Source organism: Numida meleagris, chromosome 7 (genome assembly GCF_002078875.1).
Source record: "Numida meleagris isolate 19003 breed g44 Domestic line chromosome 7, NumMel1.0, whole genome shotgun sequence".
Taxonomy (NCBI): domain Eukaryota; kingdom Metazoa; phylum Chordata; class Aves; order Galliformes; family Numididae; genus Numida; species Numida meleagris.
The window spans coordinates 10,634,181-10,662,100 of NC_034415.1; the positions used below are offsets into that span (position 1 = coordinate 10,634,181).

The window sequence follows — 27,920 nt, forward strand, 5'->3', positions numbered from 1 at the left end:
ATTAATGTCTATGAACTGTCCAGTTTTAAGTCAGCTAAGACATCTCCAAGACATCTCTGCACTGTGCCCTGCTTGCACACCTTTAGGAATAATGACACTTAAGCCAAGCAGAGGTGATTAGAGAGAATGGCATAATCTACTGCTGTAGTTTTTTACTCAATATCAGAACACCCCATCTAAAATATTCACAGGAAAAAGAACTGGCACATCAGAATTATCGTATTTGCTGTATTAAAAAAGACAACAGATGGTCACTTACCACTCTTTGTCCAGGTAAGACTAGGTGGTGGGATGCCAGCAGACTCACATAACAAGCTTATCAGGCTCCCTTCAATTACTGTCAGCTGAGAGATGTCATCTGAACCATAAATACTCGGTGGAACTGAAAAGAAATGCCAAATATCATTTGAAGCAAAATGGTATCAGCCCACAGTATAACCAAACTGATCTTCATGCAAATCTGTCCCATTATGCTCTGAAGGAATTACAAGGATTGCCTTCTCCTACTGGCAATGCAAACCAGACCCTGAGCAGGGAATGATATACTTAAGAATAACTGCATCAATCATTCCTGCTCCTGAGCTCCAGTGCAGGAATAGAATCTATTTCTGGCTGGCTTTAAGTAACTCCTACCGTTCAGATATAGTTTGTCCCTCACATTTCTCCTGCAGCAACATGCTGGCTGCCACACACAAAGAACCCTATCCCTTCAGATGCCCCACTACAGCAGAGTGCCAGCTTTGTTAACAGCTCTGTGACTGTAAGCCAGCTGCAGACAAAATGGACTGCTGTTTTCTAGGTGATTCTCAGAGTCTTAAAGAACTTTGGATCAAACAGTAGGGAAGGGACAACTGGCTTCTTGAAATGGGGAAATGATTTTCTTTAGATGAAAATAGTGTAGGTAATACTTGAAAAGAGACTCAAAAAAGCAGATGAGAATGTAGGCTGAAAATGGAGTGAGCAACTTATCCAGCACATTCAAAATGCACATGATAGCAGGCAGCTTCTCCTTCTGATGTTTCAGACTTTTTAGCAGCAAACATGTATTGGTTTCAGAATGACTGGACGTGAAGAGCTTTATTGGACTGGACTGGCTTCAATCTTTTATTTGTCCTGTTTCGAGTCACAAGTTTTATGCCATTCTCTGAGGAGGCACAGCTTACATTTCATAGAATCACAGAATCCTTGGAGTTGGAAGGGACCTTTAAAGGTCATCTAGTTCAAATCCACAGCAATGAACAGGGACATCCACAGCTCGATCAGGTGCTCAGAGCCTGGTCCAGCCTGGCCTTCAAAGCCTCCAGGCATTGAGCTTCCACCAGCTCTCTGGGCAACCTGTGCCAGTGCCTCAACATCCTTACTGAAAAAGACTTTTCCCTTATATCCAACCTAAATCTCCTCTCTTTTAGTTTTGAAAGCATTTCCCCTTGTCCTTTCACCACTGACCCTGCTAAAGATTCTGTCCCCTTCTTTCTTGTACCTCCCCTTCAGATACTGAAATTTAACACATGGGCTCTTTCTTCTAGCTTCTGGAACTGGAGTTAGCCCTCAGGATCTCACCAGTCCTCAGATGGACACATTTCCTTGATTTAAAACTGAAGAATGTGGCAGGCAAGACTTTCAGTCTCTGAGCATAAACAACAACTATAACTCTAAGCAGTTATCCACAGATGACTTTCACAGGCAACTTTTGCTTTCTATTAAGCTTAGTCCATCAAAGCTGTTAACAAGCAAATAATTATCCCTTCTCTCCAAATCCTACTGAAATGGTCTCACTGCACAAAGGAACAATCCTTATTCCTCCTGCACCAAAGGTCCTTTGCAACAGTGCAAATCCTAGAAATTTGGGTAAGGAAGAGATCAAAGACGATGATGACATGCATGGTAAAGGGACGTATATGCTGCCATTCAACAAGACCTGGGCAGACTGGAGAGCTGGGCAGAAAGGAACCTGATGAGGTTCAACAAGAGCAAACGTAGGGTTCTGTACTCAGGGAGGAATAACCACATGCACCAGTACAGGTTGGGGGCTGATCTGCTGGAGAGGAGCTCTGTGGAGAAGGACCTGGGTGTGCTGGTGGAAAACAGGTTGGCCATGAGCCAGCAGTGTGCCCTGGTGGCCAAGTAGGTCAATGCTATCCTGCAGTGCATTAAGAAGAGTGCAGGCAGCAGGTCAAGGGAGGTGATCCTCCCCCTCTGCTCTGTTCTAGTGAGGCCACATTTAGACTACTGCGTTCAGTTATGGGCTCCCCAGTTCAAGACAAGGATCTCCTAGAAGGAGTCCAGCGGAGGGCCACAGAGATGATTAGGGGCCTGGAGCATCTCCTGTATGAGGAAAAGCTGGGAGACCTGGGACTCTGCAGTCTGGAGAAGGGAAGGCTGAGATGGGTTCTCATCACGGTTTATAAACATCTAAAGTGCGAGAGTTAAGTCAATGGGGGCAGACTCTTTTCAGTGGAAATCAACAGTAGAACAAGGAACAACGAGCAGAAACTGGAACACAAGGAGTTCCATACCAATGCAAGGAAGAACTTCTTCACTGTCAGAGTGACAGAGCACTGGAACAGGCTGCCCAGAGAGGGTGTGGAGTCTTTTTCTATGGAGATATGCAAGAACTGTCTGGGCGCCTACCTGTGCAGTAGGGAAACTGCTTTAGCAGGAGCTGTACTCAATAATCTCTAGAAGTCCCTTCCAACCCCTACAATTCTGCAATTGTGTATACTTAATGTGGGAATATCTCATGGTCTCACCATTAATTAAAACACCATTAATGTTTCTTTTAAATAAATAATGACATTATTCTATACTAAACATTTTTGTTTAATCATTACAAACCCTTTTATGTAATTGTAGTTTTGTGAATTCAAAGCAAGAAATTAAAAAGGTGCATTTCAATTGGTATATTGGGAGAAAGTAATGGTCCAGGAAAAGCTACCCAAAAATCAGTGGCTCAAAGAAACACTGTGTGCCACTTTCATCATCTAGCCATAGAAACATTTTACCAATTCTATCACTATGATTTAGTGCTGGTAACTTTGCAGAGCATACAAAGCTAGGAAAAACAGCTTTTTTTTTAACCTGAATTTCCACGCTTCAGCATTTCAAAAAAGTTGAAGCCTGGTAAGTTACTCTAAATGGCATTTGAGTGCACAAATAGGAGCTGGGCACAAAACCAGTTAGTTACAGCTCTAAACTACTATCATGCATGGAAACCCAACCTGAAAAAAGCCTACCATGTAGCTGGTATTAACTTAGAACCATATCAAAGCAATTTGGAGAATGCATACATCTTCTTGAATCTGTTGAACTAAAGAAAATATGAAAAAGTCACCCTGCCTGAACGTCAGCATTTATGAGTTTATGAACCACAGAGGATTTCAGTGTTCCACATCATAACTTCACTCTGAACTCCGTTCCCATTCCTGAAATAAGATTAACAAATCTTACCCCAGATATTGACATTATAGTTCTTTTTAGTTTTTCCAGCAACATTTGTCGCTTCGCAAGTGTAACGGCCAGTGTCCTGTACTTGAGCTCCTTCAATCTAGGAAGAAAAAACAAAAACCTGGATTTTTTCTTACATTGTTATATAGGAAGGTTACAGGATGAAGCTGCTCCGGTTTTAATTCTGATGCTTATACCTGTCTCCCTAATATTAGTAACTGTACAACTCTTGCAAAATCTGTAAATAAACATTTAGGTGTCTGTGGTCTCTCAGTCCTTATGCACTGCTCTGTTGCCCCATCAGGCCTAATGCCATTCAATCTCTAACGCACACCTAGCACCCTCCTGATGGGTACACTCCCCAGGAAGTTCCTGATGCAGCCTGACTGCCCAACTTACCTTCAGCACACTTCCGTCTTCAGAGATGCTAAGACCGGGTTTCTTCAGCAAGGGTCGTCCATCTTTGAGCCAAGTCAGCATGGGCAGGGGAACAGCATTGCTCTGGCAGAGCAGCTCCACTGCCTGGCTGATGAGCACAGAGATGTTTTGTTCCTCTCCCATGATGTTTGGTGGAACTACAGCAATAAATCAGAACAAGAGGCCTTTGGGTACTGCAGACTTCCCAGAGTAAGACATACTGTAGAGTTAACAAGTCTTCGTTTAACAAAAATAATATGGCAGTTACTACCTTCCTGACATCCGACTTAGGTCTCCTTCGGATCTCAATAAGCACCCGAATCATTTTGTTATCTACAAAATATCCCCTAAACAAGATATATACCAGTAAAAGATCAGCCACAGAGAAGCTGTGTAGATAAGCCAGGGCTAGAAGAAAAATACTTGAAATTTAGAAAGGAAATTCACCATTACATAAAGATTGGATAAATACATCCCTGCTAAAAGGACAAAGAGTCAATAAATGTAAAGATTTACAAGATAATAATCAAACTCGGCTTAAAATGTCATAAACTGTTCCAGACAGTGCTGGCATGGGTACTTGGCTTTAAGGAGAACTCTGACTTTAAGAAGAATTTTGTCCAGAAATGGTCAAATACAGAAGACAGAATGAGAATTTACACAGTTCCAGCCAAGTGAATGGGTTAATGAATTGATCATCAGTAAGACATGATTTACCATGACATTATTGTCTGTTTGTTTTCTGTGGTGTTTCTAGCTAATTACTGCGATTGTTGGCACTGAACATTCTATTTAAGTTTGTACAACAGTTGCAGTAAGAGCCACATTATCACACATTTCCAAATTGCAGGGGAGACAAAACAGCTTTTGGAAGAGACATTGTCTACTTAGAAAACAAAAATGTTTCTGGACACATTTAAACTGCAGCCTGTTAGCTGTTCTTGAATGGTATAAAAAAAAATCAAGAAAATGCATACTTTTCCCCCATTCTTAACATTAGCTGTTTTTCCAAAAACAAAGCAATTGAGTACTAAACTTTGCAAATCAGCAAGTGAGCAATCTTCTATTGGGAAAGTGTTCACAGTTGGCATTGAAAAGAACTCCCTAAATCAGGGAGGAAATATTACACTGAAAGGTGACATTAAATTAAAAGATTAATGACCCAGAACAGCTTGCTGTCCATGTCTTTGTATCGTTATTCACAGCTGAGCTGAGGGTCCTTTGGTAACAGCACGCTAGATCACAGTCAGATGAGATTTTCAGACTCTCAAAGCAGCTTTGAGTTGTTAACAAAATACTGACAGTTCACGAGTTTTAAAGTATTTCAGCCTGAGACACAAACTGCCTTGGAAAATGGTGAGATGTGTGCAGCAGGCCATCACACTGCATCGCTGCTCCTTATCATCAACTCTCTACTGGAAATTCCCAGATCAGAGACAATGGGAGCCCTCATGACAAACTTAGTTTATCTCGTTTAGTTAACAACAGCAAACTGGAGAGCAGAAATACTTTTATTGATGTGCTCAAGCATGATCCGGAGGACAACTCTTGTTAGTGCTCTTAATGGAAGGTATGTTCTTAAATCCTTAAAGTAATCGATAGGGATTCCTTTTCCTTTCTTTTAATTTAAAAACAGAAGGTATAGACGCTACAAACTTAATATTAAGGCAACTTTAGGTCTGCAGTTAAATACTTAAAAAATCAAAACTCTTCTAGCAAGAACTACTTCATCTAGTGACATATCTAGTGAGCCTTTTATACTTCTTGTGTACTAAGATGGTTCACTTCACCCAATAAAATGTTGACCAAGGCCAAACAGAAGAGCTATTATTGCTGCATTTCCCTCACTTTCTAGCTTAGTAATCTGTTAGTTCAGAAACTGCATTTCTGGTTGCCCAAAATATGTTAATAAGAAGAAGGGAAGCAGTGTGACCATTCCTGAGAAATATTTTTGGCTTCACTTTGAACAAAAAGATATTGAATTAATTAGCACAAATGAGATTATAGAAAATGCCAAAGTTGTACTCAGCAGACCATCAATACAGTTCTCAAGATGTCCTGAAAAATAACACTAACAATTAAGCTTTGTTTTTATTGCACAGGAAGTACTCATCAGAGCAGCTGATATCACAGTTGGGAAATAATTTAGGGAGAATTCTGGTCTCTATGGATAAGAAATACAGTAACTAAAAACAAATCTATTTATCTTTCTTTCTGTGCAGAATTCACAAAGGCCCAGATTCTTTATGAGTATTGTGGAACTGAACAACAGTGGAAGCTGATCTACTACTGCAGAAAGTAAATTTATTTCCAAATACTTTTCCACCAACTACTTTTCCCCCCAGCTAAATGAACTGAAATGCATGTAAAAGGAAACTGAGTTTATGAAATGTGGAAAGACAGACACTAGATCATTTGTTTCTGAAGGAACAAGGTTTAAAATTAATCTAATTATCCTCATGGTAACCATGTGTTAGCCAGGTTGTTCCAACTCCTAGACTAGTTTAGTGCATCGCACATTTCTAACCACCACAGATCCAACTGAATTCCAAATTATTTTCCTCCTGGGACTTCTTTATTAGACTACCCATACAAGAGTAAGTCCTAACAGAGATATTATTTTCTGGTGACAGCATCACTCAAGATGGCCCTGCGGAAGCTCAGTAACAGTAAAATTACAGCAGTAATTTTACATACACAACTTCCAACTAACTCTTAGCATTTCTTCTAGCTAAAAGGGACAGAGGTTCCAAAACCAAAGGAACAGTATGAAGATCCATGCCACTTCTGTACTTATGTACACAAACACAATTGTCCTCAAACTCCAAAAGGTAACCTTGATACTCCCTGCTGTAGATATAAAATGTTAAATCCCAATTTAAGCTTGAGTTTGCCATGCCAGAATCCTGACTTTCCTGAGTGCCTCTTGCAGATGCAAAAAGCAGCCGTGACTCAAGTCATGAGGGAGTATCCTAACCACAGTGCCTTTACAAGGTTACTCCGAAAGCCAAACATGAAAGCAAATAACCTATCCAGCTCTATTAGCCTAAGAAAGCATGCAATCTTCTAACTTTTTTTTTTTTCAGAGTTCTGCTTACTGTTGCCATACAGCTAGAGACTGGCAGACCAAAAACAAGAAAAAGTTTTTTCCCAACTGATCTGAAAGCAAAAACAAAACCACATGGGTTCTTCAATTCCAAAGCCTTCTCTCCACATATGGTACTGTAAGATTTCTAAAATGGCAGATCATTCTTCATCCTCATTTCACAGGTGTACAGAACATTCAGCTGTCCAGGGAAACTTAAAGCTTGCTACAGCTAAACACCATGGCTTTAAACCAGGCAGTACATTATGCTCTTTGATATCTGTACATCACTAGTGATCTCTAAGAACAAAATATAAAAAAGCATCTTACACAAGCCACAAGAAATCAGGAGGAAGTCATACAAGTTACAGGGTATGAGAAGGATGGATGAATTTATGTGAGTTTAGTCAAAAAGAATACAGAATAAATTGCTTGACACAATTTGGAAAACTGGCAAAGCACAATAGCAAAAGTGACGTCCTGCCTTTTGAAAGAGACAAAGTTGTCTCACTGGGATCAATACAGTGTCATTATTAGCAATAAGAAAGTCACCACAATTTTGGCAAGTGGTAACTTTCAAGCAAGAGCCTGAAAATGGAAAGATAAATTTGAGAGCTATGTGGCAAATTCACATTAACTCACTGAGGTTCAATAAAGACCTTTGAGCTCTGTTCCCCATAACAGCTTTTGTATAAGTAATCTACATGTAAATCATGCAAAGACAAATACGTATTTTCTCCTATCATTTATAAATGAGCCTTAGTGTACACAACCTACAAATTCACTGTTGCAGCGACATTTCTTCAAGTATATGCAGAACATATGTACTTTAATATGTCCGTGTCTGTGTGTATATATGTATATATTTATTATCTTTATTTATTACTTACATACATGTACACACACCTCCTGATCTCTTTGACTTTCATTATGGGTTGGAACAACTTTTCTTCAATGCTGCTAAACATCTGGACCTCTAAAGCTCCATGAACAGTTTTCCTGACTCAAAAAATTGTCAGAAAATCTCACCGTAAACTCTAAGATCTATATCTCTTCGGCTCTCTCCTGCAGCATTCACTGCAACACAAGTATATTTTCCTGTGTCACTTATCTGAGCACTAGTCAACACCAGGACTCGGCCCCCAGACAGAACCTGCAAAAGAAACACAACATATTCAGTATACATTCTTCAACGTAAAGCATAAACATGAGAATGATTAGGTTTTATTTCAAAACAAAATACTTGTTTTACCACTGTTTTCTACCATCTACATTTTACCTACATTCTTTCATGCACTCCATTGTGCTTTTTCATCAAGATTAGCAAAAGCAAAACTCTGGCTTTATGCAAATCATAGGAAACTCTCAATTCATAGAATCATAGAATGACCTGGGTTGAAAAGGACCTCAAAGATCATCGAGTCTCAACCCCCCTGCTGAGTGCAGGGCCACCAACCATTAGACCTGGCTGCCCAGAGCCACGTCCAGCCTGGCCTTGAATGCCTCCAGGGGCGGGGCATCCACAAACCCCTTGGGCAACCTGTTCCAGTGCATCACCACCCTCTGTGTGAAAAACTTCCTCCTAATATCTAACCTACATCTCCTCTGTCCCAGTTTAAAACCATTCCCCCTTGTCCTATCGCTATCCACACTCATGAACGATTGTTCCCCCTCCTGTTTATATGCTCCCTTCAAGTATTGAAAGGCCACAATGAGGTCTCCCCTAAGCCTTCTCTTCTCCAAACTAAACAAGCCCAGTTCCCCCAACCTTTCCTCACAGGAGTGGTGCTCCAGCCCTCTGATCATCTTGGTCGCCCTCCTCTGAACTTGTTCCAAGAGCTCCACGTCCTTCTTGTGCTGGGGGCCTCAGGCCTGGTCGCAGTACTCCAGATGGGGCCTCACAAGAGCCGAGTAGAGGGGGACCACCACCTCCCTCTCCCTGCTGGCCACTCCTCTTTTAATGCAGCCCAGAACACAGTTGGCCTTCCGGGCTGCGAACACACATTGCTGGCTCATGTCCAACTTCTCATCCTTCAGGACCCCCAAGTCCCTCTCTGCAGGGCTGCTCTTGAGGATTTCTTCCCCCAGTCTGTAGAAATACGTGGGATTGCCCTGGCCCAAGTGCAGCACCCTGCACTTGGCCTTGTTGAACCTCATTAGATTCTCGTGGGCCCACTTCTCCCGCCTGTCCGGGTCCCTCTGGATGGCTTCCCTTCCTTCCAATGTATCGATTGCACTGCTCAGCTTGGTGTCATCTGTAAACTTGCTGAGGGTCCACTCAATTCCATCGTCTATGTCATTGATAAAGACGTTGAAGAGCACCAGTCCCAAGACTGAGCTTTGGGGGACACCGCTTGTGACCGGCCTCCACCCTAACACAGAACCATTAATCACAACCCTTTGGCCTGTAGTTCCCAGGGTCATCCTTTCTCCCTTTCTTAAAAATGGGAGTCATGTTTCCCTTTCTCCAGTCACCAGGGACTTCACCGGACAGCCATGATTTTTCAAATACGATGGAGAGTGGCTCAGCGACCACATCAGCCATCTCTCTCAGAACCCTAGGATGGATATCATCCGGCCCCATGGACTTCCATACATTCAGTTTCATGAGGAGGTCTTGGACTTGTTCCACTGTTACAGTGGGACAGAATCTGCTCCTCTCACCCACACCTCAAGGTTCAGAGTCCTGGCAGATATAGGGAGCCTGACCACCAGTGAAGACCGAGGCAAAGCACTTACTGAGCACCTCGGCTTTTTCTATGTCTGAGGAAGCCACTTCTCCATCCCCATTTATCAGAGGATGAACACTCTCCTTGACCTGTCTTCCTCCTGCCTATGTACCTGTAGAACCCCTTCTTGTTATTTTTCACATCCCTAGCGAAGTTCAGCTCAGTCTGTGCCTTGGCTTTATCTCTACACATGCGGACAACAGCCCTATATTCCTCCCAGGCTACACAACCCTGCTTCCACTTCACATACATTTCTCTCTTTTCCCTCAGTTGAAGCTGCAGGTCCTTGCTCAGCCATGCTGGTCGCCCGCCTCCTCTGCTCGATTTCTTTTGCTGGTGGATGGAGAGCTCTTGCGCTCTCGAACTTAGAAGTCTTTGCAAGATAAGGACATTCCCCTCTCTCACTAGTTTCAAACACTGTCACATTTTCTGTCTGTGCCCAAAGTAACCCACGTATTTACACAAATTTCACCTCTCATCTTTCAGATAATAAAAAATTGCTTTCAAAAAGCAACAATGTCCTATTATTTTAATTCAGAACCACCTCCTTACAGCAAGGACTTGTTTTTCCCCAAGCTGTTATTTTTTGTAATGAGATATTATGCAATCTTAAACTCTAAGAACCTCGTAAGTGTAGAAAGGCAGTCCAGTTTAGTCTTCTTGCCAGTCAGTGAAAAACTTGCTGATGGAAACTTTTACTCAGTATGACATCAGTTGAAGAGACCACCTTATTTCAATATATCCATAATGAGCACACTTTGCACAGTAATTACTGTAAACTTGCAACAATATCCTGGAGCAAAAAGCCTTATACTCTCATACCAAAACCTCCAACTTTTTCTGTTTCATTAAATTGCACAGGCTTTAAAAGGCTCATACCAAAGCAGGAAATAACACAGATGGCAGGATTTGAACCCAATACCTGGAGTCCATCGCTAAAGCTGGAAACAGGACTGCCGTCTTTTAGCCACGTCAGGATGGGTGCAGGGATGCCTCTTGCTTCACACTCCAGTTGCACTAGATTATTGACCACTGCTGTCACAGTGTCACTGCTGTCAGAGATTGATGGTGGTACTGAAAAAAGAAAATAAAGCTGGAGCAGCTATGTAAGAGTTAAGATAAATCAAAATGAAATTAAATGGGATGCTTACTTTTAGAAATTGCTTCTCTTCCTGCAAGGCAGTATACCGTTGGAAAGATTTCTAATGTTAGCACTACTGCCATTTGTTTGCTCTGTGCCAAATGCTGCTCTTACTTACATAAGGAGTCAGATAACTTCAATGAAACTACTGGGAACAAGGTAAGCAGGACCAAGTCTGCAGCCCAGAGAACAGCTGGGACACCCAGGAACCAGAACATAAAACCTGAAAATATTCCCTCAGACTTTCATAACATTCCATTTAGACCACACAAAAGGCATTAACGGTGGCGGAGATCAAAGAGAGAAGTTTATATGATAAGCTGAATAAACCAAATACATACACAGAGTAATAAATCAGTCTTGCAGAACATACACTTACCAGTTTAATCTGTACAATATCTGCCTGTCTGATGATAAAAACAATTTTAACAGAATATATCAAAAAAATTATTTTAAGTGTAAGACCTAGTAAATTTTGTAGAGGTATGCTGAAAAGGGAGACAGGAACATACCTGAGATTTCCAGTACATTTCTTTTATTATTTCTATATTTCTTCATGATCAAGCGTGAGCATAGCACTGACATGTTTATGGAAAAAAAAACTAGCTCTGGAATCATAAAGCTGTTTTCCATAGACATTCAACATTTGCATTTTAAGTGTTAAAAAAAGAGAGATGTTTCATTTATCAGGAAAATCAGAACATGTAATTTGCTTCTACCACTTAAAACTTGGTCATATTCCTGTACTTACACTATCAATCACAAAAGTTTAATACTTGAAGTCACTCCTAGAAAAAGATGAGAACAGTGCTTTCTACTCATGCATATCCTACATAAGAAAAAATTTTTTATAAATTCTTTAATGAAAATAAGATGCGTTAGTAAATTCAACAATCTCTAACAGCATGCAACTTGGACTACTTGTCCTAAGACAAATTCCATTAATAAGTATAAATCCCAGGAAACATCCAAGTTTGATTTCATAATCTTTTTTCCATATACATGCAGTTTCTCCATTTCATTTCAATAGCATCCATTGTTCTTTAATGTCTGAAAAGGTTCAAGTGGTAAGAAAGAAGTGCAAAAATCTTGGTAGAGTTAAACGATATGACTATACTAAACTGGAATTCAACCTGCTTCCTTCAGGCTGAATAGGCATGCCTAGTTGTTAAACCTGCAGCATCAGGCCTTGTTCTCAATGCAAAAATGAGCTGATAATTTCTACCACAGCTACTGCATCCACAACACACTATTAACAGCAGAAGTTGTTGATTGACTGCTGATTGTATTCAAGATAGATGCTCATTTCACAGCGCCAGCTGCCATACAAAAACCTAGAGCAGGCTGTCAGTAAATTCAGTGCAACTTTATGACGCTTCAGAGTCTGTTCTTCCTTTAGTAGTCATTCTTGCTTTCATTTATTAACAGAGAAAAAAAACTTTGTCTTGTCAAACTCTAAATAAGCTGGATGATAACCTTGTTTCTGGCAAATCCAAAAAGCACTCCCTTTAAGTTTTGCACCACACAAGCTGAATTAAGAAGGCTTATGGATAGGTTTTTCAGCTTCCTTTGATGCAATTAGCACTGGCCGCAACAGTATGTATTTCTTTTCTGGAAGGGGAAGCAATTTTATTTGTCTAGTGTTTGTGACTAAGCAAGAGAGTAGTTCCCTAGAAAACTCTGTAAATTTCTGCTGAAATTCCACTACCTATAAGAAGATAAACATGTGCTTAGGAGTTACTTCTCAGTTTAAAAAGAATAATGACCTTGGCTCCAAATATTTCCTGGGAATTCATCACTGGGTGAGGTTAATTGCCCTTGACCACGTCTTGAGCCATCATTTTCTCCCATGATAGTCATTAATCTAATGGAAATGTATGGCCCAACTCTTTATTTATTAATTAACATTAACAGGAACTACATACTAAGCATGCGTATCAGCCAGGAACACTGTGCCAAATTTGGGCCGCAGTTTTGCATTGCAGACTCCCACTGAAAACCACTTACATGCATATGCATGTATCAGAGATAAGAGTTTGGATTAGGACCTGACCCAAAATCCACTGAGATCAGTGGAAGAGCTCCAATTTGGCTTTTGATCAGATGTCTCATTTCTGCAAACACTTCCACTTCACCTTATTAAACACAGTACATTTTTCTTTAAGACTCTTGGGTTATGCAAGAACATTTGACTGGTGTCCCTTCTTTATCTATTGTAGACTTTGAAGTCATCTACAGCGAAACGCAGCAATTCCAAGTCCTTCCAAACAGTTCAAATAATAATATAAATACCTTTTCCACAAATCCGGTGTCTCTGCTCATTCACCCTAAAAATCAAATTCCCTCATGACATCTTCTTAATATTAAAAACATGTATTCTAATATCACTAAGGAAAAAAAAATACAACAAAGAGTGACTTTGCTCCCTTGAGCCCTGCCTTATCTCCTCCAGGATGATGGTGTGATGAGCAATGGTAAGACTTCTAAGCAGACTTGAAAAGAGCAAAGGTGGTGCAGGTAGGTGTTTCTCATAAGTTTCGTAATACTTACCATGAACCTGAAGACTGTAGGACAACTCAGCTGTGCCTGCAGTGTTGACAGCCACACACTTATAAATGCCAGTGTCAGAGATCTGAGCACCCTCAATCTCCAGAACCTGACCCTTATTCAGAAAAGTGACACTTGCAGCACTGGTGAGTGGACGACTGTCTTTGTACCATGTGATAGCTGTAAAATTAAATGGAAAAGTTGCCAGAAGTATTCCCCTTGGCAAACAGGTCCAAATATTGGTCTGATTTTCAATATGAATTATCAGAGACATAAAACCAACATTTAAAATACAATATATATTCATTAGAATTAATAACAGTAAAAAGTAGCCAGGAAATGAGAAAATCAGTAACATCTGTGCAAAATAATGATTATGCCTACAGGACTCAATAGCAAATTTGAAGCTATTGTACATGCACACTATGTGCTTATGCAATAATGTTCTGTAGTTAAGAAAATGTAACATAAAGCATCTATTTTGATGATGTCTAGTCATCTAATACCAAGGTCAACAGCAGCTGTTAAAATATACACAATGATATGATACATATAATTTTTTTCACATTGTACCCTTAAGTACTGCTACATTAAACTGAACCACCTGAGAAGTTTAGACTGGAAACGCAAGCAGCCAAAAGAGAGTTCATCTCAAAGGCTTAAAAATGGAAAATGAAAACTGGAAAACCGGTATTACTCCAAAACAAAATTAACAAAAACAAAAATCAACAAAAAATGAGGTCACTTTCACATCTCAGCCAACAGATGGTACTGTTCTTCAACAGAGCACTGGTGCAAACTAATGCTTTACTGGCATCACTTCACTCTTCAATTAGATGAGAACAAACAGATGCAAGCAGCCTGGTTTTCAAAACTTAGAATGTCATGGGAACCCAGAAAATCATTAGTATAATCTATCATTTGGGCAAGCCACAATAACCATGGTACACACACAGAAAACATTTGCATTTACACATGCCAGGGGCCTGAAGCAAATCGAAAGAATCCTATGGGTTTCAACAGACTTTAGGCAGGGTCCTAGATATGGCCCCATTTGACAGACACACTCAGTATTAAGGGTACTGTTCAAGTCTGCCCTCCCTCATAAAATATTGACCTGAGAGGGAAAAGGAGTAGATGTGGTTTACAGCTGATTTCGTAAAACTCTAACAGTATTGCTGCCTATGGACAAGACATTGTTGTATGTGTAAGGGTGTAGATTATCCTTGTGTTTTTCATTTATTTAATTAAAAATAGTAGAGATCACTGAATTCCCCAATACTTATTCCACATTACTCAATATACTGACATCCCCCATCATAATTAATGTTTAATAGTTTCTAGCTACTTTAAATACCACAAAACTAACTTCATGCTCATAAATATCCATAATTTTTAAAAGACATAGAGAAGTCATAACCTGTTACGACTTTCTTCACATTCTGATAGATGCATGCACATACCTGGCAGAGGGTTCCCAGATGCCCTGCATTCAAGCTGGATTGGATTATTCACTACCACTGTTTCATTTAACATTTTCCCTACATCCTCCAGGCTGGGGGGTTCTGGAAAAAGGCAAAAGCATCAGGTTTTCACTATTTCAGCCATTTGGTTGGCAAAAATTCCAATCACAAAGCATTTTGCTCTCTGAGAAACTTACAGCAATTAACTGCCAAAGCTTCTACTAACTACTAGATAACTGAGAAATTTCTCTAGGAACTCTATCTGTAGAACTGGATTACACTCTTTCATTATCTTACTTCACTAGTGTTAAAAGGAATAAAACTTGCTTGTCTTTTTTCACGAAAAGTGACTCTTAAAAATGGACTTGTAGAAAATGAGTCCACAACACAGAGCAGTGATTCTTCCAAGCTGGCAAAGTCATCTCACTTGAACTGTTAATATTAAACTGAATGTTGTACTGTGCTTATCGAAGACTCTTTACTGTTATCTATGAATTTGCAATTTGACTCAAACACCAGATAATGATACTCTAAACATGGAGACTGAGTAAAAGAGAGTTCTGTGAGCATGTGACTGGCGCTAAAATTAACTATGATGCAATTACACAATATAAGATGAGTGAGGTTTCTCTTTCCCAGACTTAGCCAGGGAATTATCACAATCTTTTTCCATCTCAGATTAACGTTCTGAGAATACTGGAACGTCTGGAATAACGTTCCAGTTATTGACTCTGACACTAAAAGTCAACATAATTGTACTCACTGGCCCTTTGTCACAGTCCATTCTCACACCTCCTTTGTCCTTTGAGGACAGGGTCACATCAAGAATGTTCAGTGCTTCATAACCACTTCTGAGGTAAATATACATACACGTGGTAAAAGCAACTATTAAACTCATATGCAAACAACAGCTTCTGAAGTTTTCCTGATTTCCTCTGTATTGTTTTTAGATGAAGAATAAAATCTCTTTTAAATAGTCTAAAATGTCTACTCAAAGAGAGAATGTAAGGAAAGTCATTCCTGTAAAATTTATTCATTGCAAGCTCACAAGGAATGCCATTTTCCCCAAAAGATTTAGATCAAATCTGTAATGCCAATAGTAGGACATGATGTCCTACTTCTGAAACGTATAATACGCTTCTGAGTGTTTCGGTGGTTTAATGGCAATGTGTTTGGCTTCTTGGGATGTCTCTGAGTAGAAGACTTAACCAGAAAGATTCTCTTCTGTGGTCCTCAGTATGATGTGAGATAGGCAAAATCCCAGGAAAGTCAGATTTTGCTCTAAGCTTCTTTCTGCTGGACTGGGACAAAGAATGAAAACTGAATGACGGATGTGCAGAGGTAACAAAAATGCCAAGGAGCTTAAAAGAGAAAGGAATACAGATATAAAGAAGCTGCCTTAAAACCACTATTTTCAGCTTCTAACTAGAGGCAGAAACATCATTACCATGCACACGAAGCCGAATGTGCTGTTGGGCTTCTCCTGCAGCATTTGTTGCCACACAAGTGTATCTGCCAGCATCTTCGAGCAGGGCCTCAACAACTTGCAGAACACGGCCTGAAGACTCCAGCTGTACCAAAACAGAGGGCAGGGAACCATTTCAGACAGTAATTCCAGGGATTGCCACCAAGCATAATGACACAGTTGACATGTACAATGAATACAGCCAGTCTCATCTTTCCTCTCACCCAGGGCCAACACTCATGCAACAGGTGTCATGGTAGTTCAAAGACCTCAGTATTGCTGGGACATCTAGACTGTTAGCTGCACAGCTGTGAGGAGACCTAGATGGTGGAGGCGCAGACAAGCATGGTGAAGAGGGGGCAGCAAGCTCTAGCAAGATGTCAAAAACTGCTCCATCTTGAAACAAATCAAAGCCACTGCAGACGCTTGACCCCCTAGAGCATGCAAGCACCAGGAAGGGTTGTTCACTGAAAGTCAGAATCTGACAATGGAAGGAAACGTACATCCAGGTGCTGCAATGGCAGTACTTACAGAAAAACTCAACTAATCCTGCCTCATAATGACAAGCGGGTAAGACTACCTCCTAACTGACGAATGGCCATACCTTGAAGGGTACAGCACAAATGAAAGGAGCTCTACAGTCATGGACTCATACCTCCTCTGGTATGGAGGTATCTAATGAGATTCAGTCTACTTAACACTGTTACTCAATCTGATGTACTGTCCTATTCAGGTAAAAAGCCCATCACTATCCAGGATGAATCTTTAACATCACTGTACCACAGCATGAGGGAAGCAAAAGGAAAAAAAAGCACTAACACATTTAACTTATAGTAAATATCTTTCACAGTTTGGATTCCACAGAAGAGTATTGCTTACTCTAGTATTTCCTCTGGCTGTGTTTACTGGTTGACCATCCTTCAGCCAAGTTATGGAAGGGCTAGGAATGCCATTGGCTATGCACTGCAGTGTCACAGGTTTGTGCAGCACAACAGCTCTCTCAGAAGCACCAGCTGATTTAATAGTTGGAGGAACTGCAAGGAACACCAGAAACAAAAATGAAATATCACTTGAGCATATACATTTACATACAGAAAGGGTGTAGGACACCAATAATAGTAGCTCTACTTCTATTTCATCTACTCATCTCTTATTTTTCAATCCACTAAGAATATTTACTGAAAATTTGAGAATCTTCTTGCCAGCAATCCACACTAAAGCCAGTCTGTTCCCTTTTTTCCCCTTGAGTAACCTACCATGCACAGTAACAACAAATTCCCTTTCATGTTCTCCTGCCATATTCACAGCCACACATTTATAATGGCCAGTGTCTGATACTTGAGCTCGAGAGATGAGAAGTTTTTGTCCATTTAACAAGATCTTACGTCCAGCTCCTTCTTCAACTTGCTGGCCACCTTTTAACCACCTACCAAAAAGAAAGCATAATCTCAGATCTCTATTAGAGTAAGATCAACAACAGTCCTAAAATACACAAATTTCTATTACACAGAACATGTCAGAAACTCTATTTGCATTCCTACGGTGATCTGGAGATGTCAGGTAGCATTTTGCTTCCTGGTGCCAATGGACTATATGGATCATCAGGAGAAGGGAACATACGCGAACAGGCACTAAAGAAGTCATCAGAAAAGGTGACAGCTACGAAGCAGTATAAATAGCTGATGTAATCGAAAGAGGCAAACGAAGTCTCCAAAGCAAAGGCAATCACTGCTGGCAGATGACAAATACACAGTTACATTAGCAAGGGAAGAAGGATTTGGTCAGCACTTGATATCTATCCCAATCCCCAGGACATATATTTTGGCACAGTCTACTGAACTACTTCAAAACAAAATGGAGTGAAATCCTAACACTGCACAATATGAGTACCTGCCACTGTCTTCACTGGAGACAAGAGTCTGTTCTCCATATAATAACTACCACTAAATAACACGGACTGTATATAAAGGCTACCTTTGAGTTCATCTGATCAAATGGCAGATGTTTTGTTTTATTGTCAATACCAATACCCTTACGTGATTGTTGGTGAAGGTGTCCCTGTTGCTGAACAATCCAACTCCAAAGGGCTATGGAGAACCACAATGTAGTCCAAGAGCTCATCCCCACCTTCCACAAATGGTGGGACTGCAGGAGAGAAAAAGCCATCAGCAAAAATGTTTAAGCATCAGCAGTGTAACAAAAGTCTATTAAAAGCAGCAGTGTTAAAAAAAAAATTCTTGGCATCCATCTCACTTTGGGACACAGACAGATTTGGAGTTCATTACAAGTCACTGTTCCTTTTTGAAAGAAAACAGGTAGACAATGATATTTTCTGAATTCAAATCATTCTTCTCTCTCTCTTTCCTAAATTATTTCTTTTTTTTTTTTTTTCCCCAGATTCTGTCTGAGATCCCTTGTGAAAGTGTGTGTTGGTGGGGTAAGCCTTTCAAGACCCTCTGTCAGCAGACAGAGAAAGCAAAGGCCCCTCTTCCAGTACTTCTCCACACTGTATCACTCTCTGCAGGAGTGAGTGGGCAGGGGAGGAAGCACTGCCATACGTCTTCTCTTGGCTCCTTCACTAACCAGCAAGATCAGTAAGACAGACCTGAGAATGGGTGCTCTACATGTACATGCAACAGCGTGGTGGCATTCTTACAGAAGGCACTTCAAAGCCTAAAAGTGTTTTGAGAAGAAAATAATCAAGCCTTTCTGAAGGCTTCATTTACCTAGAGAGTTAGAAGGGACTGCTGAGATTCAGATCATGGTAATGTGTTCAAGCTATTTGGTAATTTTGGAAAGAAAAACGCAGCGCCCAGCTTTAAAAAATAAGCAGCTTGACTAACTGATCTCTTATATAATTATACCAACTAAGACAAAAACATGCTTTATGGTAAATCTGATATATCAGTAGTTGTGTTGCACACACACCTAGGATTTCAACTCCGTACTTGATTTCTTGTTCTCCAGCTATGCTTGTGGCCACACACAAATACTGGCCCCGGTCAGCCTCAACAGCATTGAGAATCTCCAGCTTCTTCCCACCAGACACAATGCGGAGGCTGTCACTTGCTTTCACAGGCACACCATCCTTTAACCAGGTAAGGAGAGGAGAAGGGTTGCCAGCAGCTTTACACTCTAAAGTCAGTGAATTGCCAGCTATCACCTGCCTGCTTTGAGCTGTTTCAGCATTGCCCTCGATTACTGGAGGAACTGTAGAAAGGAAAAAATGTATTGCAAGTGATTAATTCTGTAGCCAGAAAATGTATTAAGAGCAAATGGGCTAGTTCCTCTCCACCCACTTTGGCTCTACATGCCATTATGTCACATACGCACACATGAGAATTTGCTGCCAATGCAAGCCAAGCCCTGTAGTTTAATAAGGTCCACTTGTACAAAAGAGGATATGCAGGGTTTCAAGATGGAAGAACCAAATTTGAAAGTCTCAAAAAAGTACATTTGGGATCCTGACAACAGAGGTTATTTCACCCAAACATTGTTCAGCATGCACATATGAGAAAGGACACCTGGAGAAGAAATATCTGATACTTCACTAAAGCATGGTGTCAAGGCCCCTGAAGTTGAGATCTTTTTAAGAGTCACCTGATACACAGAGTGTAAAGCCACTTCTACACTTCCACAGACTTGCTGATACAGGCCAGCCATTAAATGCGACCACTAACTGCTGTTCAACCTTGACAGGTTTGCAAAGGTTGCTCACACTAGGAGGGCAGAAGGCTTTCAATACACACTTCCTGTAGCATGGCAAATAATCAAGTTTGGTAAGCTCTCACTTACCATAAACATCCACCTCATATATTTTTTCAGCAGCTCCAGCAGCATTGGTCACATGGCAGGTGTACTTTGCAGAATCTGACACTTGGGCACGAGGTATTTGCAGGAACTGCCCTCTGTCCACATAGAGAGCTTGGGGGCTGGAAATAACGGGGCGTCCTTCTTTGTACCAGGTAATGGTAGGAACAGGGATTCCCTTGGTTTCACAATCCAAATTTATAAGATTGTTAAGAAGTGCTGATACCTCTGTGGTAATATTGCCGCCTTTAATACTAGGAGGAACTATTTCAAAAGACAAAACAACAGCATAAAAGCCTTAGTATACCAGTCTGTGCAGTTCCAAATTATTTTAACATTAGAATGCTCTAAGAATAAAAGATTTTAGGTTAATTAGACTTCCAGTCCTTCCTGGTGCTTCTGAGATGTTTTTTTCCATGTCTGTACAATTCTCTACGGCACACTGAGCTGGAAGCATGAAGTGAACACAACACAAACACAAAAGGAATCTAATGTCAAAGGGACACCCCGTATTTAATAAACAAGCACCACACCAAGGGGCACTGGAAAGCATTGCTGCCTCACTATAAGTACCTGAGAACACTTCATGTTTGAGGCTCCAACATATGCCAAGTTAAGTCAGCTGGGCCTCCATGCCTCCTGCAAAGCATCTGGGCACAACACTGACCCTTCCCTGTCTCTGAGGGGTAAATGAAGAGCAAACTTTGGATGTCATGGGAGCTGCATCCTCCCAGAGAGGAACCTACTATTTAAAATACCCAAGATATCCAAGAACCTCTATGACTGGAGTAGGAACTGCTCGGTACTCAGAATTTCTGAAGATTAAGTCACTTACTTTGAGACTAAATATGAGCTTAACAGTCCAGCTTTATGCTCCTATTTTTGAAGCCTTTGGCCCACAGTCATTTCCCTCACTCACTAGGCAGCAGTACTCAGATTTTTTCTAGCAAACAAGCTCTTGTGTAAAATCAGCCAATATAAAGAGTTCGTAAATCTCTGTAGAAGCAATAAAAACACAGTGCAATTGGCAACAACTAAATTTATAGCTGCTCAAAGTACCAGACACATCTGGCAGACACATTAACTCCTCTGTGGCCAAACATGTTCAGCGTATCCTAGAATTCCGCTGACTTCCACAGTTTACATTCAAAATGCCATCACAGAAATGTAAAGAAATATGTCAGTGAACCTACATGTCAGACCTACACCTATGAGACAGATCTTGCTGGTTATTAAACCATGATGAAATACTTCCCTAATTAAATATTCTGTGTGCAAATATATGCAAATCTATAACATATGCTGAAACATACTCAGTTCAAAGGCAAATGCATTTCTCCATCAACAAATGCTTTCATCCACAGAGATTAAAGTAGAACCAGAGAGCTAAAACAAAGTAAGAACTAGTGGGAAACAGCATCTAGGATCCTCACTTTGTGGGCTTGTGTTTGTCTGGCCAAGATTAATGCACCTCTCTTCTCTGAAGAATCTGAAGTAAGGTCTACTCATCTAGGGGGATCTGAGTGGTTTTTATTCCCCTAATCTTATGACATCAACAGCCCTGATCACCGGAGAGTTCTCACAGCATTTTCTTTGTTCGCAGAGACTTCACTGTGATTGGTATACAGGCACATTTCTGTGCATGTCATTGCTCCATGCTTCAAAAATGTCCCAAATGAGGGAAATAACATATCACAAGTTCACTGTTATCAGAACAGAAGACATAAAACCTTCAGAATAGAAGCCATAGCAAATGAGGACTCATTAGCTTTAGTGCTCATGGATGCAAACAGCTACCATTCATGCTCTGGGCCCAGCAGTTTTATCTTATATATAGATTTCAGCATGTTTTCCCCACCATTTCTGCTTGCACCATACGTCTACAGTTTTCAGGTCTGGCTGGGCTGTCACATGTTCTTTGTCTTCCAAATGGAAAACTTTCTCTTGTCTCTTTTAAAGTCTTATTTCAAAAGCACATTCCTGTTTCCATGAATCTTTCCTTTCCTTTTTTCCCAACTGTTTATCTCCGCATTTACCATAAACTTACCTATACTAACCACAGGAATTAATCACATGGATCTTTTTCCCAGGTATTTTGCTAAGACTGAACTCCTTGTAAAAACACAAGAAGTATACTCTACTCTTCACAAAATAAGAATGTTAACACAGTTTTCCCACGCTAGTGCTTCTTCTCTCATTATAAATGACCACAGACTACACCAACTTGAGAGAGATAACATACCACTCTACCTGAAGATCTTCTGGAATGCTCTTTATCAAAGACTATTTGTATCTGATTCTTTTTGCACTTTACTTTGTATTTTTGCATTACATTTAACTTATTCCTAAGTAATTTATATTTGTCTGAGCATCTCCATTCAAAAATCCTGTGTGCAAAACTGAAGGATTTTCTAGGATCAAGCACTGTATAAGCTTACCATGTATGATCAGCTTGACCTCTTTAACTTGTTTGCCAGCAGTGTTAGTGGCACTGCACTGGTAATGACCTTTGTCAATTCTTCGAGCAGACTTTATATGCAGAACTTGACCTTTTTCCAGCAGCTCAACGTTGGGATCACCCAAGAACAGGGGCCTGAAATAGAGATTATTTCACTTCACAGAACTCTGACCCCATCCTTCCAGCATTCATTTAAACTGACAATTACAACAAGGGTTCCTTTAACGGCAGTAATTGAATTAAAGAGTATTACTTAGCACCAGAGTAACAGCATTCTTCCAAAGAATCACGGTAAAGCAACAAACTATTATAAATATATTGATTCCTAGTTTTCAGAAGAAACCGAAACGCAGTTACTTTATGCAGGTCATCCAGAATGTCAGCAGCAGTCCTACTCCTGATCTCAGTTCCCTTTTCTAATTACTAGGTCATGACAGTCCTTCGCTGATAACAAAAAATCTGTACATACTAGATGAAAGTATAAACATACCAACTTCTAGTCATAACAAAATATCTGTGAGTTCAGTATAGACACAAGATAAAACATTAAACACCAATGCTGTATAAAACTATTTACAGCTACTATTTAAGCTGCGAAGAATTATATTTTTTGCATGCTTTCCAGGAAGGTGAGATGAAGAATTACAACATGCAGGCTATAACTGTTCTTAAATCTTTAGGGTATACATATATGCAGAACCGCATAAGCCACCAGCTAGAAAAGAGGTTTACTACTAATTAAAAAAATCACACCAACAAAACAGCCATATTACAACAAATACTGTATTTCAAGATAGACCAAAGCTCAAAGAAAGGGTTGTATCTGTCTTGGCTCGAACGCTGCCTAGCTTCAAATACTGTAAATATGCTCTGCAAGTGCCAGGGTCAGAAATGGGATAGTTTACAAAGAGAAGCAGGAGGCTGACTTTCGATTAAAGGACTTGCCACGTCATGCTGCCACAAATTTTATCCAATTACAATAGTTTAACATTATGTAGTTAAAAGCAGGGCTTGCTGCTACTACGTGCCTTTTTCCACTATGCTCTAAGGGAGGAATAACCTAGACATAGGCTGAAAAAATGATGCTTAAAATGATACTTACTTGCCATCTTTGAACCAGTGAATGCCAGGAAAAGGAAAGCCTTTGGCTCTGCATTCCAGACTCATTTCCTGGTTGAGGATGACTGCAATTTCACTGGGGGTATCAGCACCTATTATACTTGGAGGAACTTTAAAAAGACAAATGTTACAGGAAGAACTGGTATTTAAACAGGGAAGCTAAGCTCTGAGACTGGAAGAAATGCTGCAGTGGATAATACTGTTCCCTTGAAACAACTTAAGTTTTCACTGTGGGACCACTCCTGCTCACTCACAACACTGCTTCCATCGTGACAAGCACTCCCACACTCATGTTGCTGAACTGCATGACAGTAAACTCCTTTATATCTTACAGCACTGTACCCCCAAAATACAAAATAAAGTATCAAACACCAAAATCCAGAATGAAAAATACCATTTTGTCTGTGTTACTATGAGAATGGCAAATTTTAAGTATTCATAATTCAGCATGAAGAGTGCTTCAGCAGCCAATATTTAATGGGAAGTGAAAGAAAGAGCCCATTTATAGTAAGTTGAAACTCACTCGTTTCTAAAATATCAACTATTTTTTTCAGATTGCTGTTTAACAAACAAGTAAACAAACAAATAAAAATAGAACTGACCTAGTACATCAAGGTTAAAGAGCTTCTCAGAACTTCCTGCTACATTTATGGCTTTGCATGAATATTGCCCAGCATCACCAACAGCAGCTTTAAGGAGCTTCAGTATCTTTCCATTGTGCAAAATCTGGAGAGTGTTGCTTTCCACAACCTTAAAAAAACTCAAGACATGAGCCTAATGTAATTCAAGTTACATCAGCCAAATATCACAGATGGATTTTTATAAGAAAATGGCAGTTTCAGCTTTAAAATAATCCATTTCCCTTTTCAGTTACAGCAGTCTCAATCTCTGCAATCTATCCAATATGACTTCTAGCTCAACATACAATAGAGGGTGAGAAAATCAAAGAAACTCTTTGTTCATCAACAGCAGTTAGATATAAAGATGCTTAAGGAGATCTCTCCTCATTTAAACTATCACTTATCAGCTACAAGTAGAAGCAGAGGACCCAAGGATAATTCTGAGGAATTCAAATCAGTTCTAAGAATTCTCATTTCTCCATCTACAAAATGAAGAAAATACCACTACTCTGCAAGTATTCTGGCATCTATAGTACTATGAGACTGCTACGGCTAATTTCTAGTGAGATCTCGAAAAAGTTTGATTTTGATTTATTGAGCAGTTAAATTAATGGATTAGTCATATTTATCTGGCTTTCTGTGTAGGTGTTCTTGGTACAGTTTAAATACACATAAGGTATATACATATATTTACTCTTAGTGAAATCTCATACCAAGCACTCGAAAGAAAAATCAACACAAAATATTCTGGAACTGAAAATGGCTACAGTTACATCAATGAGGTTAATTGTACATACCTGGATATCTTCTTTATACCAGGAGATGACTGGGAATGGATTCCCAAATACTTCACAGAAAAGACTTACAGGATGATTAACAACTACTGATGTATTCGTCACCTTTTCTTGATCTCTAATTTCAGGAGGAACTACAAGAAAATTCAAAGTTGTGTATTAAGTCTTCTAACTCAGTGATTTCCCACTTCATCCTTTCCCCAAGTCAAGGACCTCTATCATCTACATTTCTCAGACATTTTTCATTTCATTTCTCCCTGATGTTTCCATTTCCCTTTTGACTCTGGACCAATCTCCCAATATTCTTTGTTCTCTTTGTCAAAGAACAAGACTCCTCTCTTGCTCTGTAGCAGACTTCCAGGGAACCCACACAATCTCCATCACCATTTTAAGAGACTGATCTGTAAAATGCCATGTTATTTGCTTAGCATATAAAGGAAGTAAATTCCAGAGAATAATCATTCTTCTTTGCTGCTCTCATCATCCCCAAGAATACCTGTCTGTCACTGGTACCTCCGTAACAGAAAAGAGAAAGGTCCTATGTGATGGATCAGAAAAACTCAAATCCTACCGAGGAGCCTTGCTGGCACATGATGGAGTTCCTGCATTTCTAAGGGTAAACACATAATCCTGCTTGGGCATCAAAGCTATAAGAAGTGAATACAGAGTAAAAGTACTGTCTAAGAAGTAAAATGTACCATATCAAAACATATCTCACAGTCATCTGTAGATTTCCTATTTTGCAACTAAGATTAGGGAAGAATGTTCTATTCTATGCTCATTCTGACAAACAACTTTTCTCATACTTACCATTTGAAATGCAAATCTATCACCAAAACTTTAACGTCTACACTACAAGTCTTCACCCTGTTACTCGTGTTAAAGTTATCAACTACAAATAGAGCTCTCTACAAATGAGACTTACTGAGCTCTTTGAGTTAAACAAAGACTGTTTATTTATAAAATTATGGTGAACAGAAATAATAAAAAATATATAAAGAGTAACAGAATCACAGAAACTCAGATTTTCATCTGATCGTCAACTGATTTTTTTAATCAGTTTTCATGATTCAACTGCCCAGGGGAAGATTTGGGACATGCAGCTTCCAACAATGAGACATAATAATCTCTTTCAAAATATTTCCTCAGTAATTGTGCTTATTATTTACCGTGAACTTTCAGGTTATACTTTCTTTCTGTACTTCCGGCTTCATTGGTAGCCACACAGATATACTCTCCATTATCAGAAGGTGTAACAGAAGCTATGATCAGCAGTGCGTCATCCTCCAGAATCGAAATTCCTGGTTCTCTGCCCGTCAATTCTCTTCCATTATGGAGCCATTTGATGACAGGCTTTGGAATACCTAACAAGAATAATGCAAAACTTCAAGAATCAGTTCACTTCGCTCAGAATAAGAAGGATTTGAATAATTACCATTGCTTGCTGGTGAGAACAAATCGCAGGGAGGTCATGAGCCTCCAAATTTACAGGAAACCTCTACTGTTGCAAGTAAGATCATCATTAAAAATCTCAGTCCTAAACATTTTAATATCCTTGTTGGCTAGTAATGACTTTTCAAAGTACCTCATCATTTGTTTAAATTGCATTTAGTTTGAATTTTCCGCATGAAGAACACATGGAAAACACTGTGCATATTTTACATTTTTACGATAACAAGAAGTACACAGAAAGTTGACAATTATCAGTGGTCAGCAGAAAAGTATACTTTTGTCACTGAAAGAGGTAATACTGATACATACCTTTTACTGGACATGGGAACGCAACGCGTTGATTTGCCACTCTTTCTTGAAAGGGATTATTGTATGGAGGATCAAGATCACCTATAGTAGGAGACTCTGAAAGAAAATTAGACTGCTCAAAATTTTTTTACCTTTGCTTCCAAACGTAAGAACGCAGTCTGGCAATCCATAATTTTTAAATCTCTCTTATTCACACATGGTCGGGTTCCAGTAACCCTCTACAATGATGAAGTGTACTACACAAGCAGGATTGACTTCAAGAATATTTAGGAAGCAAGCAATACAAATAAAACTTTTTGACTTATATTGGAAAAAAAATATACTGTATTTGTTCTGAAGGCAGAGACAATGTTACTGCAAATTCTGAAAAGTAAGAGATAAACTGCTTTTTCTCATACCATGGCTTAGTACACCTTCCATTCTTTGTTCTTGCACCTCATTTTAAACTTGTGTGTGGACTGAAACCATACAAAGAGTATTATTTTTAATTATGTAAAATTACCGGCAGGTCTTTGCTGTTCATAATGAGCAGCTCTCAGCACCTATAATCCAAAGGCAGCAGAACGTTGCCTTTAGACTGTTATGAAGAAGAAACACTTCCTGCCTAAGTCAGTCATGCTGCATTGCCAAATGTCAGCTGATCAAGTGAGGAGTTATACTATATGTTTAAACTGGCACATTAATCACTGTCGCCCCATCACCATTTTAATAGTATACTGACTGATGAAGCTTATGTGAAATTCCAATTCCATTTGAAGCTGTGTCACCAGGCTCTAATGTTCAGAAACAGTCTATGAAAATGTGAGGAGGTGAATGAACACACAGAGAATATTTGAAAAGAAGGTTAACCATAATGGAATCCGGTTTTAATTACATACTGCAAAAGCAAATGAAAAATATCTTAAAGATTTAAAAGAAAAAAAAACAATTTGAGTTTCCTATTTCTGCCTACTCTGTACAGAATGTTTGCATACACCGATTTTTCTTAATTAACATCGGAACATAACATCTAAAACAGATTTGGACTTTACATGCCGTAACTGCCAACACCAAAGAGCATCACTCTC

At 39.7% G+C, this 27,920-nt stretch overlaps 1 protein-coding gene across 5 annotated transcripts in view; it reads right to left on the reverse strand.

Annotated features, from left to right (window-relative positions):
- HMCN1 (hemicentin 1) overlaps positions 1 to 27,920 on the reverse strand; it is a 194,535-nt gene that overhangs the window by 72,139 nt on the left and 94,476 nt on the right. For all 5 annotated transcript variants that reach the window (XM_021403998.1, XM_021403997.1, XM_021403999.1 and 2 more), the window contains 19 exons: positions 26,854 to 26,949; positions 26,262 to 26,456; positions 25,096 to 25,226; positions 24,281 to 24,428; positions 23,662 to 23,788; positions 22,540 to 22,694; positions 20,087 to 20,365; positions 19,220 to 19,501; positions 18,328 to 18,436; positions 17,548 to 17,717; positions 17,171 to 17,325; positions 16,274 to 16,397; positions 14,827 to 14,928; positions 13,367 to 13,543; positions 10,598 to 10,749; positions 7,976 to 8,099; positions 3,844 to 4,019; positions 3,448 to 3,544; positions 260 to 382 (listed from right to left, as the gene is read on the reverse strand). In XM_021403998.1, the coding sequence (XP_021259673.1) occupies positions 260 to 382; positions 3,448 to 3,544; positions 3,844 to 4,019; positions 7,976 to 8,099; positions 10,598 to 10,749; positions 13,367 to 13,543; positions 14,827 to 14,928; positions 16,274 to 16,397; positions 17,171 to 17,325; positions 17,548 to 17,717; positions 18,328 to 18,436; positions 19,220 to 19,501; positions 20,087 to 20,365; positions 22,540 to 22,694; positions 23,662 to 23,788; positions 24,281 to 24,428; positions 25,096 to 25,226; positions 26,262 to 26,456; positions 26,854 to 26,949 (2,922 nt within the window). The remainder of the gene's footprint in view (positions 1 to 259; positions 383 to 3,447; positions 3,545 to 3,843; positions 4,020 to 7,975; positions 8,100 to 10,597; positions 10,750 to 13,366; positions 13,544 to 14,826; positions 14,929 to 16,273; positions 16,398 to 17,170; positions 17,326 to 17,547; positions 17,718 to 18,327; positions 18,437 to 19,219; positions 19,502 to 20,086; positions 20,366 to 22,539; positions 22,695 to 23,661; positions 23,789 to 24,280; positions 24,429 to 25,095; positions 25,227 to 26,261; positions 26,457 to 26,853; positions 26,950 to 27,920) is intronic.